The 18,962-nt window shown below is 36.8% G+C and overlaps 3 protein-coding genes across 8 annotated transcripts in view; 1 reads left to right on the top strand and 2 right to left on the bottom strand.

Moving 5' to 3' along the window:
• grk5l (G protein-coupled receptor kinase 5 like) overlaps window positions 1–4,459 on the bottom strand; it is a 67,172-nt gene extending 62,713 nt beyond the window's left edge. For all 6 annotated transcript variants that reach the window (XR_015850454.1, XR_015850455.1, XM_088335352.1 and 3 more), the window contains exon 1: window positions 3,953–4,459. Coding sequence is in view for 4 of the 6 variants with exons in the window: in XM_088335352.1 (XP_088191478.1) it covers window positions 3,953–4,004 (52 nt within the window). In the remaining 2 variants the exon portion in view is untranslated. The remainder of the gene's footprint in view (window positions 1–3,952) is intronic.
• Window positions 4,460–7,870: 3,411 nt separating this feature from the next.
• lsm1 (LSM1, U6 small nuclear RNA associated) lies at window positions 7,871–9,857 on the bottom strand. Its single transcript, XM_088335006.1, has 4 exons — window positions 9,696–9,857; window positions 9,512–9,580; window positions 9,262–9,377; window positions 7,871–8,385 (listed from the first exon to the last, which is right to left on the bottom strand). The coding sequence occupies exons 1-4, from the start codon at window positions 9,739–9,741 to the stop codon at window positions 8,215–8,217; spliced, it is 402 nt and encodes a 133-aa protein (XP_088191132.1). The 5' UTR covers window positions 9,742–9,857; the 3' UTR covers window positions 7,871–8,214.
• A 3,278-nt stretch (window positions 9,858–13,135) lies between these two features.
• Window positions 13,136–18,960, top strand: bag4 (BAG cochaperone 4). Its single transcript, XM_088335350.1, has 5 exons — window positions 13,136–13,398; window positions 15,275–15,394; window positions 15,696–15,920; window positions 16,066–16,335; window positions 17,601–18,960. Exons 1-5 carry the CDS (start codon window positions 13,396–13,398, stop codon window positions 18,063–18,065), a joined length of 1,083 nt encoding a protein of 360 aa, XP_088191476.1. The 5' UTR covers window positions 13,136–13,395; the 3' UTR covers window positions 18,066–18,960.
• Window positions 18,961–18,962: the final 2 nt, after the last annotated feature.

Genomic DNA, 18,962 nt, shown 5'->3' with positions numbered 1-18,962 from the left:
AGTTGACTTGCTGCTGCTCGCTCCTAAAACTAATACTTACCTCTTTGTGTATGTGCAAAGAAGTTGAATCCAAGACAAACGTGATGGAGCAGTAATGTCATAATTTTCTTTTGTTTACTTTAGGGAAAAACCATATGAGAGCAACATATTACTAAGATGCCAGTCAGTTATTGGTCAATGTCTTATGAGATTTTGGTCTGCATCACGGCACGATGAAGATGCTCATGCGCTATTGGCTGAACTCACTCCCACAATGACTTTCTCTCTCTCTCATTTTTTTCACCACAGAATCTTGTATAACAAATTTTATTTTTTGTTGTACAGGGTCCCAAGACTTGTAATGATGCTATCAAGAGACGCAAAAACATGATAAAAATGGAAATTAAGTTTGACATAATAAATAAATATGAAGAAGACTCATGTGTGCGCTGCAAACCTGGGCATTTTTGATGAGTGCCTCAGTCAAAACTTTAGGCTTCAATGAATTTAACCACAAGTGTATTCTTTTTCTTTGATTAGAAATGTTAAAGAGTATTGTTTTGCCTCCAGGCTAAGCCCCGCCCACCGAGTATGTTACAATGTTGACAGATAAATGAAAGGGTCTATATTTTCATTGTCCAAATCAGGAACGCATAACTTGATTTAATGATGGTTTTGATGACACCAGTGGTGCTGTATGGAATTTTGAACTTTTTTACTCGCTGCCACCATCTTCTGGCCTTTCTCATAATTGAACCCTCTGTCAAGCTCCTTGAGTTGTTGAATGAGTACAATATCAGTATTGTTGATAATGATGCGTAATAATTTTTATGGCGTCTAAAAAGATTATCTCAGTTCTGAATTGGGAACACACAAAAACTGTCTATGTTCAAACTTCAAGCATCAAAGGGGCAGTATGTATTATTTATCTCCTGCGAGTGGTAGAAAAAACCCCGCATTTGTTAAAAACACCAACAGACAATAGGAATTTAAATATTAAGCAAAAATACATGAACTATCATTTAAATAAACGTTATTTAAAATACTTCTAGGTCAAAAATGTTGCAATAATAGAATATGTTTAAGATGAGCCTCACAAAAAGGGAGCTGATATAATTGTCCGTCATCTTCTGCCTTGGGTACCCAATATCATCAAAAAGGCTCGTCAAAAAAAAGAGAAGTAAAATGGTTCGTTTTGGTCAGTCTAAGTCCCCTGCAGTTTGTATTCTTCCTTGTGCTTTTAAGTACTCAATTTCCATTTCAGTACACCATTCAGTGACATCCAGTAGTCAAAAAAATACATTCTGTCCCTTTAATGCTTATTCCTCATCAAATCTGATTTTAGGGTGGACTCCTGCTGTCAGGAAAAGTCCATTTTATTTTCAACTTTGCTTTGTGATTTTTTTAGGTTGTTGCCACTTTTGCTGTCACCACCTTCCAGGTTTTATTCCCCTTTCACGTGAGTGTTTGTTACTTTGTTCCTTGTTCTTGTTAATCAAACCATCTCTTTTGAGTACAAAATTGTCCTGTTCCTGCTTCCTTTCAATTGGGACCCATCTGCCGCCAACGTGACAAGTAATGTCCTTGGAAGACTTTGCTGTTCGAATGCGACATTTAAAATTCAATCCAGGTCAAAATGTTTACAAAGAAAAAAAACGTTATTTAGGTTGTATTTATGATTTATAAGATTCATATTGAATTGCATGCCCAATGAAGGAGAGTGGTTGTGCCCAGCCCTTCTCTCATTTAGAAATGCCGGTGATGTAATATGATAAAGGCGCTTTAATGACGCTTTAAACAATCAAATGTATTTTATGCATTCTTGGCACTGTCATCTAAAAGTCAGGATTATTGATCTTGTCTGAAGGCACTTTGTTTTATCTGTTGCAATCAATAAAGTGGGTGCACCTCAAATGTCTAGTGGGAGTCACAATACATTGTAAATTGTTTGTTTTAGTTTTATTGCAAGAGGATAATCCTACGTTTTCGGAGCTGAAGGACCAATTTATTGGCCAATTTAAGTTGATTTGAATGCTATTGCTCTTATCTGACAGGTGTTGGGAGTAACGTATTACAAAGGAATGCGTTCCTAGGATGCAATTGCTTTTCTCGGTACGGAAACATATTTTTAATAAAATTTGGTAACTCGTCTGTCGTTACAACATGGCGTGTTACTCTGCTATGTTATAAAATCAGATTGTGGATTACAATGTCTTCCAATCTATGACAATTATCCAAATGCTCACTAATAAACATACAATCTTTGATCTGCCTACAGCGAACGCTGATAACCTTGTGCTCAGTTTTAGCTAAAAAATACAACTGAGTTCAGTTATGATTGCGTTTACTCAAACACAGAGTACTACGAGAATCATTTGTCGCTACTGATATCCCTTTTTTGTATAATGACATCCAAGCAGTATTTATAACTATAAAATAAAACATTAAAATTAGAGGGTGTGTCACCAATAGGCGGCATGTGGGGAGGGAGCGTGGGTTATACAGGATCAACGAAATCAATACGGAGAACGTGAGCACAGAATGTACGGTAAAGGAGTGCTGTATTTTGGTCTTTTTATTTGTCCAATTATTTCTGCAATACACCATGCCTGAAAAAAAGAAGACAACATCTTGGATACTACCCAGAAATGGAAAAGGAAATTTTTGAGTGGTTTGAAAACAGAAGGCAAAATGAATATGGAGAGTATCAGTTGTGTTAGTTTGCAAGCTTTCAAGATTTCACATGCCAAGGAGTATAAGGGGTTCACTGGTTCCACAGGTTTGGGTGCACGCTTTCTTCTATTCATTTTTTTATGTGGCAATTTTTAAGCAATTTAAGGAGGTTGGCTACAATGTGAGCATATATTGTAATTTATAACTAGTTACTTTCAGATTAATACACTACTTTTGGGTGGCAGTAATCTGGGGGTAACGCAACTACTTTTAAAACGAACTAATAATTACTTCTTTTCAGCAAGGAGCCCAACAGAGGATACGACCATTGCAATGGAAATTGAAATTTAACTAACCGCACACCTGTTTGGCTGCATATATATTTGCATTTGCAAATTAAAACAAAATGTGTGAGAACATGCAAACTCCACACAGGAAGGTTTGCTCTCATGACCTCAGAACTGTGCCGCACACGCGCTAACTGCGCTGCCAAGTGCCTACTCATATTCAAGAAATAGTTGGCTTGAGGGTAAAGACAATATTTTCCAGATAATCGGTACAAACGTTGTCAATAATGTTAAAGGGGCAGTATGTAATATCTAGTGCCTCCTAGGGGTACGAAAAACTTTCAATCAGTAAAAAAAGAAAATTGATATGAATACTAAGTAAAAATACATGAATTATCATACCAATGTGCATTCTCATGAAACAAAACAGAGGATGAGAAATGTGTATATCTTTTAGTTTGTGGATTTCCTGCCTAGAAGTTGCCACCATGTTTGTCTTGGGTCTTGCTGCTACGGGCACCCAAGGCGACCGAAACTTGCTAAAAAAATGAGCGAAGCTCACGAATAGTGTGCAACTTAGAGATGCTACCACAAAGAAATATTTTGGGTCCTCGCTCAAAGCATAAGTCGCCGATACAGACCTGTATCCACTGCGGTAACACGACAAACATGACCACACATCAGAAGTCTATGGTTTAAGTTGCGTGTTCTTTAGGAAGAAAATTAAATCTCAATTATCAATTATTTCATGTCTCAATACTTGTAGATTCTTATCTAGAATCGTGGTAAAATTGAATCGGCACTTTGGTATCGTGATACGATCGAATCGTGACCAAAGCAATGAAAGCATATCATCCCACCCCTACTAAATATTACATACTGTCCCTTTAAAACAAGGTGCGCGAATGCTCTGACAGGGTTTACCTGCAGCCATAACAAGCTGTTTTCTTACTCATTTTTCAATACAGTTTCACTGATAAATATACACTTGCATCTTTGGTGCTTTTACTTACCCTCTCTGGCTTTAAGCAATACTGTATTCGCCACGATGTTCTCCAGCTCCATCAAAAAAAAAGAGAAAAAATCTCGAACGAGAAGGTTCACGGTGCACAATCGTCTGCAGTGGACCCACCGTCCGTACGTTGGGCTCGCACGGAAAAGCGTCTTCACTCCTCGTTGGCAGACCAGCAAATTTTAGTCATCAAAAAGCCGTATGAGATGGAAACAGGTTTGAGGATTCTGCTCGCCGTGGAATTCGGGCATGGGTCTGGTTGTGGGATGAGAGTACGCCGATGCATTTCTACTACCGGAAAGGCGTCCCATGCGTGATTTGGCGATGCAATTACCCCCAGGGCGCAGAAAAGCAAGAACAATGGTTTTTCCTTATATGTATTTCTTCCTTTGGTGGATTTTCTTCAGCACGTCTAAACAGCGAGACATCGATTGCTTGACGTTTGAGGCTTTTAGCGGCAGAGGTTGGCTGAGTACAGCAAAGAGGACGTCAGCGCGCCCCTCTGCCCTATAGGTACGTCATCGAAAATAGGCTGGCCCCCAACAGTCAAGCCCACTGATGCTAAAACTTTCCGGAAGTGTACTCATTTCTAACGACCCCTCAAAGTAAAACAGCTCATTCTTTCCAGTGTTTCCCCCAACTTTTTCGAACCAAGGATTATTTAAAAAGAAAAATGAAAAAACACATTGAGGCCAAATAAGCAGTTTAATATCTCAAACCCAATGGAATATTGCATTCATTCATTCATTTGTGAATGAATGAATAAATGCAAGCATGAATAAATTAAACTTTATTGTGAAAACTAAACAACAAACTCAAAAAACAAAAACAGTGTTAACGTAACATATCTGGAAAGGAATAGGAAGAATAATTATGCTTACTTAACCCTACACCTTCAAATTCCTAAACATTTGTCTTAGAGCTAGATACCTGTGTATTTAACAAACACCTCACGAATATACATATTTACATACAGTAAGTTCTGTGGATGCACAGTTACTTTTTCGTCATCATTATCTTTATCATCATGACTTCCACAATCACTATTTTCACTGACATCATCATTGTCATCATAATTGCCGTCTCCAAACATTTTCAGCATACTATACAATAACAGTATCTATTATATTAACAATTCTCGTTGGTGTTGTCCATTATACAAAGTTCTTTTGAACCTGCAGCCCAAGAAACCCTAACACTCAGGAAAGATATAAAAAAGAAGAGTTTAATCGAGCATGTCTAAAAAATGCACCTACTTGCACATGCACCATGAATGAGCTGACAGAGGCTGCAATGATGCCAAGCCAGGAGATGGTGGCAGAGAGTAAAAAACGCTCCAAATTCCATTTACTGTAGCTCCTTTTAAAAAAGAAATTCAAACTATTAAGAGAATAATATATGCAACATGCGTAAATAAATTCAAAAGGAAATATAATATATATATGTATATATACAATATAGATATATTATGTATAATATATATATATATATATATATATACAATATGTATATATTATATAATATATATATATATATTACATATACATAATATATACATATTGTGTATATATATATATATATATATATATATACATATGTATATAATACATCCATATTATATATATATTTATGTGTGTGTGTGTGGCAGATGAAGCCTCATATTTTGGAAATAACTACCATAATTATGAGACTTGCAAGCAAAACCATATTTTGCAATATTGTGAGCCTTATTTTTGGTAAACCTATTTTTTATTTGCATATGATTATATATACACTCATCCTTAGTATAAAACTCCAATCTTGATATTATTTTTTGAAAGCATAATTTGGTTTGTATTTTTTTTTTAATCATGTTGCAACAAACATCACAGTAAAAAATGAACAAATGACCTGAAAGGAAAAAAGAATGGCAGCTTGAAGCCAAAGGCTTAGAAGACACCGGTGAATTGTCATATCTTACATTGTTATAACAATCATTTGATAGTCAATTTAGAAATGATCACATTGTTTGAATCATGATATGTATTTTACAGTTTCTGAGATCACCCCCCCCCCCAAATAATTTTCCTTACAAAAGGAGTGAAGGGGAAATTCCAGGACCCAAAACTGGGACACTGTATGCTCTCCATACACCTAAAATGGCTGGAAAAGTTTTGAATCCTCAATATAACAATTTTATATTTTCTTTCCAGAAAACAAATTTTACTTATTGACATGAACAAAATCCTGACTTTGTCACAATTATCACAAATATTTATGTTATTGAATATTTATGCTCATTGGTGATAAGACAATAATGGGATGAAATCCGATCAATCCAGACAGTACTTCTTTCTACTCTTTCAGACATGTGTGAATTGTTTCAAGTGCTCGGAATTACTTTTTAAGATTTTTTTTTTCTTCATTTTGGTTCCCCAAAAGTGTTTTGGTTTTAATTTTTGTATGTTAACTATCTATCTATATACTGAAGCTATATCCCGCGATGGGAAGAGGTTAGTCAATAACACACCCACATTCACCAAACATTCATTCCACTTCGCTCTTCACAATCTGAAACCGAACACTAAGCACACCCACAAGGGGATGAGTTGCTGTGCCATGCAACCCTTTATCAGCAAAGAGGCCCTACAGAATACACTGGTTTACGCCCTCATGTAGTTCAATCCCACTTTGGCCTCCCCGCTGGCCCACGAAGGCCACCTGGGAGGCCAGGTTAGCCAGTTCGAGCTGCGTTGATATCAGTCATACTCGACTATCCTTCACATGTATCCCTGGCACACACTCTTGCACCCTTTAAATTGACTGACCTCACATCCAGAGCATGTTTCACCCATCCTTATGACCATATTAAGGCCTTCCTCTCATTCTATTTCCCACAACATCTGCACTACATACTCTTAATAAAACAGCCTTAATCCATTCTTTCCCTATGCTCCAAACTATCTTAAAACATTTTCTTTAACCCTCCCAGCAAGCACTCTAACACCAGTTTTTCTCCTTACTTACTCATTCCTGGACCTTTCCAGTAGTGTTACTCCACACATACTATGCAAACATCTCATTTCCAATATGTTTAACCTATTCTGCTTATTTACTCTCAAACCCCACACCTCTGAGCCATCCAGAGTATGATTACGTTTTAAATAAGATCTCATCTGTTGATTTGTTGAAGGAACACAATACCTGAGATGCAAGATCCACTCCAATGATAATTTTGATCACATATAGTAAGAAACCTAAAGTATAAAGAGAAACCGAAACATACTTCCGGCTCACCCCACCGCCCTGCATCCAAATCAGTGGCTCTAACAAACTGTTGTATCTCACTCCCAGCTGGAGAAATGCCAAAAACTGATGGTGCCAACAGGAATTTGGGGGCAGAGAGTAGTAACATTTTGTGGTAACATTTTGCTGGGTGGATGGTTCTGGGAGATACGAGAAACAACATCAGCAATCAAATACATTTCTGCAGATGACCACACAACAGGAAATGGTCCAAAACCTGTGAAAATGTATAAAACTGCCCATACGAAAAGGAAAACTATTATGGTGACTAATGTATCAGTATATAGGCAGGTTTGCGTTACAACCCTTAATTTGATCATGTATTATACTTTGGTTATGTTTGTAAGATAAGTTAGGCTACATTTGAGCTCAAAAATGTACATAATCTTAAAGGTACATGTTGTTAAACTAATGAGCACAGGTAGATGTGCAAAAGCAAAATGTTGCAGAACACAAAAATATTGACATGCATATTTAGACGTTTATGTCAACCCATGATTTAATAAAACAATTAACACGGTATTTAGAAGTTGTGCTCTTAATGACCGCCAGTGAGAACTCACTACAATCATAGCTGCATCCATTATCAGTAAACATAAATTGAACAGCCGCCCCAATAAAACACTTCTTCCAGGAACTTTCATTAATATTTATCTTGGTAGTGGGAAGGGAACAAAGACAGCCAGAATTAAAAAAATCATAATAATGAACCATAACCATTACTTGTGTGTCACGAGCAGGTCTTGACTGAGTAACACAAAGTGCTGCTTTAAAATAATTGCAATTATAATCTGCCATCACAAATGGTTTGCCACTGTTGAAAAACTCAAAAGTTCATTCAAATGAAATCCATACAGTACATTTCAGTAAGGAGGCAAAGTAAAATGTTGCCTTGTGCTCATAAAATTAATGTTTTTTTCAAATACAACTAAAATACCAGTCTGATACAAACTGAGGTCAGTGGGCATGCACAATTTGTTAATATTCATCCAAATTATCGTTTTTGGGGATGGAAAGGCCTCGATCTTTCAAGACCTGCAGCTTTACTTTCTCCATCTCCTGCTTAGTTTGCTGCTTCATACGCTGCTCTTCCAGAATCTCTTCAATGGAAACCTGCTGCAGGACTGTGTCACGTGGTTTATCCACATCCTGCAATGATAGATTCATTCATAAGGTTTAAATACTTTTTATGTAAAGAGTTGTGAACAAAAAGATGCAAAAACTCCCAAGACATTGAGAAATACTTCATTGAAAGGGCTTTTCGTGAGTTGCAGTAGAAAAGAATGTAAAATAGATTTTCCTCCTTTAATACAGCTGAATATAATGATTATTGTCATCAGGTTTCTCCAGAGCCTGCTGGAAAAAATAAACATTTTAATCAGGTATGTTGGCAGAGGAAAATATTTTGGAGATACAGGACTGCCATCTCTACCAGAGTTTGAAACCCAATTAGTGGCCAATGCCAACAAACCAAATTCAACCATGCAAATAAAAGTTACCATAAGATTTCATTACTTCATGAAACATTTCATTTCCAGTCAAATATCTTTAACAAGCAAAACGGACACAATTTTTGGGCGACGGGTCGTGTAATAGTCGGACCGTCTATCAAGTACTAGTCGGACTATCCTGGGAAACTGATATTGACACGGGGCAATGTATTTTTTAAAACGATTATGAAAAAGTTCAAGGAATATATTATTTGTATTTGATATTTATTAACATAGTTTCCCTGGTCGTTTGTGTCACAAACCTAAGGTTGTACAAATGCTGCTGGCTAGACATGAGCTTCACATTCGTTTATTTAAGTCAAGTCATTTTTATTTGTATAGCCCTTAATCACAAACTGTCGGTTTATTTTTTTTTTTATCACAATTTAGAAGCAAAATGAACCAAAGCATACAACACTCATGGAAAACTTGAAGTGGTCACGGTCACATACTCTACAAGATTTTGCGGGATTGGTCATTTTAACTAGCATTGCTTCTGTGACGGAAGTGACAAACGGGGAAAATGCACACTTACTATTTCACCAAGCAGCACAACGTTTTCTCCTCGGACAATGAAGATTCCCCTGGGAATATCACCAAATTTCCTGCCCACGTGGATACGTTCAACCGTCTGATGGAAAACCAAATTAGCTGGAAAAGAAGATAGACAAATTGGGTGTGAAATACAGTCCATCATACAGTTGATTCTAAATTCAAATCACCAGTTTGCGTTCCTCGCACGTTCTGGAAAGAAAATAAACGTTTAAGGAAAAACAATCCCGTACCGAATTGGTCAATGCTTCTCAGATACCCAATTAGTGTTCTGCCATCTCGGAGGAGAACCAGGTGTTTTTCTGCAACAAATAAGTAAGACATGGTTTTATACAACAATTATGACACTCGGACATAAGAGCAAACTCTCTATTGTTTTTTTCTTTCTGATCCTAAATTCTCCCATGAAAAACTTACTGTCGATCTCGTCTATGAGACTAGCCGTCCCCGGGACGTAGTTCATCTTAAAACCTTAATAATTATCTTCTCGTGTATCGAAACATAAAGACATGAATGTTTCTAAAGACTTTAAGGCGAAAAGCAACCGGAAGTTTTTTATAGACACGACGATTACATTTCCGGGTGATGTCTTACGTCGCCCAAAAAGACGCGCCCACTTTCAGCTGCGTGATTGGCGACAGGCAGGTTTCAAGAATAGCGTCTCCACTTAAGTTTTTGAAATTGACAATACAGCAAAACAGTATTTTCAACCAGTGCAGTCACATTAGTGTGCCGTATAAAATTCTTCAATTTTATCTTCACGACCTCGTTATTTGTATTCCTCGTTAAATTTTGTTCTTTAAAATTATGTTGCAACAAACATCACTGCACAATAACAACAAATCACCTGAAAAGAAAAAGTGTTAACAGGTTGAAGCCAAAGGCTGATGAGAGAACGGTTCCCAAAATTACTTTGGACAGTTCTTCTGCCCTCTCGTAGTCATTGCAGGTCCCTTGAAAGAAGAACTAACAAGCTATGAGACAACTTCTTCATGAGGGGCGAGGACCATCACCATCCTAAACAAACACACGAGACTGGGAGATCTATACATCTTGCCTAAGTATAGAATGTGGGTATTCGTGCGTCCCTTTTTCATACCTGTCAACCTGTACGTTTTGCCATACAAAGTACATTTGTTATGCATTTTTAAGACGTGTTTGACGTACAAGAAAATCTACGGAAAAACGCAAATTTGTCAATTATGGGTACCATCCGACTATGACGAAACGGCAAATAAATCAAGTCAAACGAGTTCGCCGCGGTAGCCTTTGTGTCAGTATCAGGTTTTTTTCCCGTTGCAAACAAAGCGAGCGGTTTGATGCTACTGTGCGCATGCATCTGCAGCCTTGGATTTCATGTGGTAGTTATGTAGTGAAAGGAAGTCCATCTCTTTTTAGGGAACCGGCTTTTTCGACTCAACTCATTAAAGAGAGCCGGCTCTCAAACGGCTCACTTGCGTTGATGCATTATATTACGAATCATTATTGTTGTATAAAGAAGTTAAGAAAAAAAAGAAGCAAAAAAGGAGAAAATTAAAAAAGACAGGTTTGTGGTTATCCCTTTGATCAGTAGATTACCAACAATACTTCAATGAAGAAAATTAATTAATAATCTGAATTAAAAAATGTATTATTCTACTTAATTATATTTTTTCCTTCTACAGTGAACGTCCAAGCTACTTATTTTTTGAACTTTTTTTTATAATAAACCTCATTCATTTTTGAGCAACTCAGTATCTCACAAAAAATGTTAAATAACAATATATATGGTATAACAGAACACATGTACAATATAACATATGTTAAACTACATAAATAAACACTTTTGGGGAAAAAATATGGTGTAAGATTATTTTGTAAGGGAAAATACAACATTTTGTAAGGGCATGGAGCCATGGAGGTTGGCAGGTATGCTTTACGTTGAACAACATTATTATTCATTAAAGTCCCTAAACATTTCATGCAAGGGGTGTGAATCTCAGCCTCTACTGTCCCAAGAAAAAAAAAATGAAACATAGAACCAAGACGCAGCAACACTTGTGCCACTAGAGTAAATGTTATAGTATACTAAAATTAATCCATAAACAAAGGTTTAATGTCCAAATAAAAATTGTTATTGGTTAAAAGTTTGTGTGTGTGTGTGTGTGGGTGGGTGCGTGCGTGCGTGTGTGTGTGTGAGGTCTTCAGTGACTTGAAAAGTGCCATATAAATGCAGACCATATACCATTTACCAATCTTGTGTGATGCCCTCACACATGAATGAGAGAACTTTATTTTACTTTGATAAAAATTGGTCACCGTTTCTATGGTTTTATTTATGTATACACATGGTGGAAAACCAAAAGAAAAATGTACAATATTGCTGCAGTATGTTGTCATGGCGGTAGGAACCTCTGTGCAGTATATGTTCACCAGTAAGCTTACAGTCATTCCCGCCCAAATCATATCAGTAGATGGATTAGTTTGCAATAGTCTTTGATCTGTGCAGCCTTTTGAGACTCTTTGTGATTAAGGGCTATACAAATAAACATGACTTGACTTAAAGTAGAGTGGTCCACATAGCCTCATTCAAACACTTAATCTCTTTATTTTATAGAAACCCTGTGGGTGAGGCCTAGGGCACTTTAAATCAATATTGTTGTGTGGTACCTGGGATGATCTGGGACCCCTAATACCTGTATTTATCATTTAATCAACGTATCATATTTTACATCATTATAGACATATACATCATTATTTAATAGTCCATTCAGAAATATTCAATTGTTTTAATTCCAATATGTATGCGACTGGATGGAACCAGTTCAGGGTGTCCCCTGCTCACTGCCCGAAGATAGCTGGCATGGGCTCCAGCACCCCCGCGACCCTACTGAGGATAAGCGGTGCAGATAATGGATGGATGGATGTATTTTACAGTTTCTGAAGATGTTTTTTTTCCCCATACGTCTCCTTCTTACAACAATACAATGTGTAAAACCTAAGACAAATGGGCATTTTTTTCGTGTAAAATTTGAAATTGAAAACAATCTAAAGTCTAAAGCGGAAGCATAAGGAAAAAAAATAAGGGAAATTCCAAATAGTAAGAAGTGTCCTTTCTCGTGAGACTCCGAAAGAAGACTGTAGCCTACTATTTGTTTTTTGTCGAGTGATCAGCGGAGTAAGTGTAACATTCAGCAGATTACTATGCTATATTATATGTGCAAAAAATGAATGAATGAATGAACGAAATAACGAATGAATGGCTTTTATTGCCATTTTACAATAGTATAATAGTAACAAAAAAACAGAGTGACTCGAGATATTTGATGAAAAAAAGTGCCCCGGGTTAAAAAAAAAAAAAAGGTTAAGAAACACTGCGGTAAACATCTCAGAAACCAGTAAAAAATGAGCAAGTCCGGGGTGAATTCATCGTCTCTAGCGACAGCATTGACCCTTCCAAAATGGCCGCCACGTAGACACTTTGGTTAGCCTGGTTGTTTAAATTCGCTTACAATTTATTTGTGTGTTAAGAGATCGGAATTCGAACAATATAACTTGGTTACGTCTACACATGCATGAAAGACTCGATTTATGTTCATCCCTAACGCTTTAATGATATGTATTAGTGAGTCCTGCAACCAAGTTTGTGTATACCAGAAGAAGAGTTACTCTGACACTCATTTAAAATAACTAGTCATTTTATTGGGAAGATAAATAGAACATTGTATACATTATTAAAAGAACAAAAATGTATATTTGGTGTTTTTTTCTCTATTTTGGATGTCTTGCTTATTTCTCACGCAGTATACTGTATCGTTAATAAATGTCAGAGTGACTGCTCTTTCATCATCGCAATCCTCATTTGGGTAAACAAGCTGACGTGAATGCAGCCCACGACGTCGTAACCTATTCAGTCCATTTCCTGATCTCTATCAAATCGCAAGCAATTGAAGGAGCCACCTTACACCGTCTGCTACAAAAGTGATTACTGCGTTTCTATATCGAAGTGGGATTATCTTCATTTGTCTGTAGCCTTGAGTGCGTACAGATGATACGTAATTGTCATAGAAAGTGATTTCCGACTAGTCCCATTGAGTTACAACTTGGATAATATACCTTGGAAAGTGTCGTCAGAAAAATGGTGAGAATACTTCAGTATTCGATTTTAAAGACTACTGCTTGAGAAAAGTGTCATGTTACATTGAATTTAAGCTAGCTTGCTCCCCAGTGTAGATATTGTAACCATGCTAGCCAAGCGGCTAGCGGGCTAACTGCCGTTATATAATAGCTAGCGCTCCCTTGCTAACCCGGCTAAATTCGTTGCTAGTCACGTCGAGTTTTACGTATTAACAACGAAGGCGGACAATGCAATGGCTAATAACATTTTCATTATGTAAAGTTTAAGATTCATATTGTATTATAAGCTAATCATATATAGCCCTTATCTTTTTTTTACTTGAGCCCAAGGTGAGAAGCCTAAAACATTTAAATGCAACCTTTCAACCTCAGCCAATTGCTCCCTCTATTAATGATCTCAACGCCCCTTACTTAGTGATATTAAGCCTTACAATCACAACGTGGCACCTATGTACTCACAGCAAGGCATACTACTGCAGGTCTCCAACGTGGTGCCCAAGCAAGCTGAGGCACCCGATGACCTGTTCTGAAAATAGCTCACTAGTGGTGTGTCATTGTGATTTTTCTGGTTGACTGAGTTGTAACCTGTTTTTTAACTATTAATCTGGTGATAACACAGTCACAAAAATAATAATAACATGATAAGTTTGAAATTCAAATAAATAATTTCCAGTCCATGGGCTTCTTAGACCAAAAAGAAAATGTATTAATGTATTGATTATTTTTAAGCAAATAATTATAAGAATTGAATGAGAATATACTCATGTATTAAACAAACGTATTTATTCATTTTTTAATTATTTATTTTCAAGAAATACAAAATAAAAACCAATTTATAGGTTTTTAAGCAAAAAATGCATTTTTTTAGCTATCTATCTGGCTACTTTTTTTTAGCTTCATAGCTAGCTATATTCCTTCCTTTAGCTATTTAGCAAGCTATATGGATAGCTTATTAGTTTTTGTATACTATCTTGCCAGTATTTTATCTTTGATGGTACTTATCAAAGTACATTTTTGTCTCCTTTCTAGATTGTCATCTAGCTCTCTTAGCTTTTACCTGTTTACCTTTTTAACCAACTGACAAGCTACCTTTTTAGCTATTTAGCAAGCCATCTAGCTAAATTGCTATATTACTAATTGATATCAAACTGTGTGCCCTTTGGGATAATTAGTGGCACAAAGTAGCTCTCGGCTTGAAAAAGGTTGGAGACCACTTTACTACATTATGTAGAATTAAAACGAAGATAATTTGTGTAAACAAGTTTATCTTATTTACTAAATAAACAGTACAGTTATTTTAACACCTTTCTTAGTTATTTCCACACTTGCAGTAAATTAAGTGTTGCTTAATGTAGGAAATATTTGCTACTAGTGACCGAGACGGTCCGGATTAGAGCCGAAATGGGCAAGACGAGATCGGTTTAACAATAAACCAGTTTTTATTCGTCTTTTTTTCCTGTACAGAAATTGATATACGGCGTACACAATTAGAAATGATCAAAAGACTTATAAAGTATGGAGAAAATGTGGTTGACAGTTGACAGGTACGAAAATGGGCCGGACCTGTAACTGTATTTGTTTGATGTCTTTTATGAATCCAAGAAAACATCAAAAAGAAGAACACACCAAACATAACATTTGCGCGCTCAATTTTTTCCCCTGTTTTTGAGAATTTGGCCTCCTGTGAAGATTAAAAAAGCACACAAGTATGGAGTATTTAATTTGTTCTTGTTTTTAGACATTGGCCTTAGTTAGAAACAATGACAACTTTCAAAACGTTTTTGGCATGGAGTCTGTTTCATTCTCGGGTTTACATTCTAGAATAAATGTATGCCAGGAAAACTAAAATGATTTTTTTGATTGTTTCATTGTGTTATCAGGACACGCCCCAGTATCCAGGTTACCCATCACACTACTGGTACCCACAATCCCATTCTACTCAACACTATGCAAATACTTATCCAACTGGCTCTGATGGCCAGCCACAATACAATCCACAGGTATGTTACTTAATTTAAAAGGTAAAAAAATATTCCTGACATCAATCGTAGATTTAGTTTATTTTATCTTTCTATGAACATCTTTATTCTAATGTTATTTCCAATCAATAAGCAATTGGAGAACGAATGAATGAAATAAATAATTTGATAGTTTTGGGAAAAAAATACTTCGACTTTATTATTATAATTTGACTACTATTTACCCATAGGACATTAAATGTGACATTGGACCTCACCTTTAACAGAATTCTACATGACCTATCCTAGATACTTTAACCTATCCTTAAATGTCTTTTTGTAGTTAATTTCTGGAAGCTATCCAAATGGCCATGGTGTTTACAACCCGGCACAGAATCAATATTCAACGAGTGGTTTTCATCCATCCAACCCTTTCTATTGTGCTGACCCCCGAAGAACTCCTCAAGCGTCGTATCCTAACCCTAGCTGTCCTTCAGAACAAAATAGTGGGCAAAGTGTACAGCAACATTCACAAAACCATCACTACCTTGGAATACACAGTCAAGGGGTAAGAACATATACTACATAAACTGACAGTTATCAAGTTTTTAAGATCACTTGCACATACTAACAATGCGGCTGTTTCCACCATTTTTATTTGATTTAATTAATAAAAAGTAGCCTAATAACTTTGGTTTTCTTTCTTTTCCCAGGCTCCTGGATATCCTCCAGGGCCATATTCTCAGTACAGTGACGGTGGTCATGCAATGGCCCAGAATACACTTTATCCCCCAGGCCAGTCATTAAACAGCAACCCCCAAACTGAAGTTTGGCCCCACCCTGGAACATATCCCACCACCCAGCACCAATGGCAGCCAGGCCAACCGCTTCCTCCAAATCAATATGGAAATCCTGTACGACCTTTACACCCTCCGGCTTGGCCAGGGACTGGAACTGGTGCACCGCCACCTTATCAACCCAAGGTATGTAACAAGTGAATAATAAATCCATATCATATCTGAATAGGGTTTTTAACACTACTCTGAATTTACAACTTGTAGCAACTGTATGATGTGAACATATAAGGCAAAAACTATTTCTTAAATGTTATCATTTTTTTCACCTCCCCTCAGGTGCATGTATTTTGCCCTGATAAGCTTATGTAGCTTGGCCCTCAAAAGTTTATGTAGCTTTTGCCTCAATTCAATCCCTTTTTCCCACAGCAGCACAGCCTGGATCACGTGAGCTGTGAACAATATTTTTCAATTTTGCAGGAGTCTGTTGCCTCGTTTAAGCTTAAATTTTAAGTTTCGTATGGGTGTTTTACTCTTTGAAAATGTTTGAATTTTAATGTTGTGTTTTGAAGGATTAAAAAAGTGCTTACATTTTGGGTAAAGTGCTGGTAAATATCTAAAATTGTTGCCATGTTTCACAAAAGGTCTGCTTAAAGAGACACTGACATTTCTTTTTATGGCTTCTCTTGGCAATTGTGTTTCTTCTCTCAAGATTATATTCACGATTTACTCAATATCTAAAAATCGTATGTCTTGATAAATGCACGGGCAAGATTAAAAGTCACTTGTGTGAAACGCAGACATACTTGTGGATCTGCAAAATACATGATTTACACTAATTACTTCTTTTAATGGTACTGGAGAAATCGACTTTGAATGTCCCTAAAAAGTGCTTGAATTTGAGGATGAATATGGTATACAAACCCTTAAATTCACAGCCACTAGCTGTATAACAACTAACTTGGTGGTTGACAGAATTGGAGCCTCGCATCACAGACGTTATCATTAGTTCTAGAGTTGAGGATGCCAGTACTAGCGGACTGTCCCACAGACGCTAACAATACTGGCTCAGTTGGTGCTATAGGCGTAAACTACAGGTAAGATCGTGCCGAACTAACAAAAGCCCACAGAGATTAAACACGCCCTAATACCAACCAATTAGCTTGATTTGCAGGCTGAGCCCAAAGCAAACCCAAAACTTTAGATTTGTGCAATTACTCTACATCATATTCTATTGTCTTTCCAATGTTTATATTTCATAAAAAGTATTTTTTTGCTTAGTATCTATCTATCCAATAGTTTTGGATTCACATAATATGCAAATAATTGTCACTTTTTTTTAGATAATAAAACTTTATTTACAGTTTTGTCATTTTCTTTTTATCATCTCTTCGAGTAAAATGCCATGTTGTGCCTTGAAAAATGTAAAATCGAGTTGTGTTTTGGTCTTTCAGGATCAACATCTTCAGCGCCATCCTAAAGCTGGAACTAAGGCCAGGCCGTCCTTATCCCCAAATCGCACCAGTGGAAACCCCACAGAAATGAGTTCCCCTCCCCAAATTTACAACAAATTGGAGCCAACCGATCACAGTCACTCGCAAGGTGAACCCCCTTCCTTCGCACCCACCCACTCTGCAGCTCCAAGTAATTCTGGACTCCAGCCCATGAGCGACAACCCGAGTTTAGCCCGGGTCCAACAAATCATGGCCAGAGTGCAACTTCTTCAGGAAGATGTTGATGAGTTTGTGGGGAAGAAAACAGACAAGATGTACAGATACCTAGAGGAACTTCTTACCAAAGAGCTGCTTGAGCTGGACTCTGTGGAGACTCTTGGACTTGAAAATATCCGTCAAGCGCGAAAAGAGGCTGTGCAGCGGATCCAGGCCATTCTGGACCAGTTGGAAAAAAAAGCTTTCTAAACTTGGTTTAAGAAAAAGTTTGATGGGCCTTGGACCCAATTGGCTTCTTCCCCTTAAACTAGTCTTATGTTTTCAAAAGTGACACAGTTGAGTTTTAGCAAGCTTGACATGGTACCAATAAAGTAGCTCAACCAAGTTTTTGTTGTGAACATATGGCACTTTTCAATCAATCAGTGACTGATTTTCAATTGTGTTATGAAAGGAAGAGTGAATTGTTACCACTCTCAGAACTTGTTTGTCCATGATTCCAAATCTGGTCCTCACAATATGCACATTGCCTTAACCCTTCATGAGTGTTTTTCATAGTCCAGTTGATTGGTCACATCAATATCCGTCATTGAGTCTATAACAATACAACACTTCAATATGTTTTGTTAAAACTGTGCGCTGCCTTGCATGAACTTTTCAACCTTTATAAATGGGCTGGAAAATTTGAGGGGGAAAAATGCCCGTCATGTGGGTTTTGGTTTTGATTTCCAAACCTACATTCTTGAATAAATGTTGAAACATGGCCATTACATAAATTGTATTTTCCCCAAAATGTCCTTCCACTTGAAGTTTGTTAATAGCTTATCACAAATTTTGTTTTGTGCAACATTCACAATATTAATTACACAGAACAATTTTTCTAAAGTTTTTTCTTACCCTGACACATTACGAACATGTAATACACCAGGGCTTTAATGTATTTAGAAATAAAATATTGCATGAAAATTTTGATCATCTGTCCTAAGTGTTATTTTGTTTGTCCTGGTACACTGCGCCCAACTAAAATTGTCAGCTGTACTGCATGTTTCCAACACAAGATGGTAATACTTGTTTTGTGAAGGAACCATTAAACATTTGTTAGAGCTGACAATTTTGAGAAGTAATAAAATATATTTTTCAACTCAAATG

Source organism: Urocampus carinirostris, chromosome 5, assembly GCF_059441175.1.
Source record: "Urocampus carinirostris isolate Australia breed hairy pipefish chromosome 5, RoL_Ucar_1.0, whole genome shotgun sequence".
Taxonomy (NCBI): domain Eukaryota; kingdom Metazoa; phylum Chordata; class Actinopteri; order Syngnathiformes; family Syngnathidae; genus Urocampus; species Urocampus carinirostris.
The sequence above is the reverse complement of the archived record's forward strand: the minus strand, read 5'-3'. Positions and strand labels throughout refer to the sequence as shown.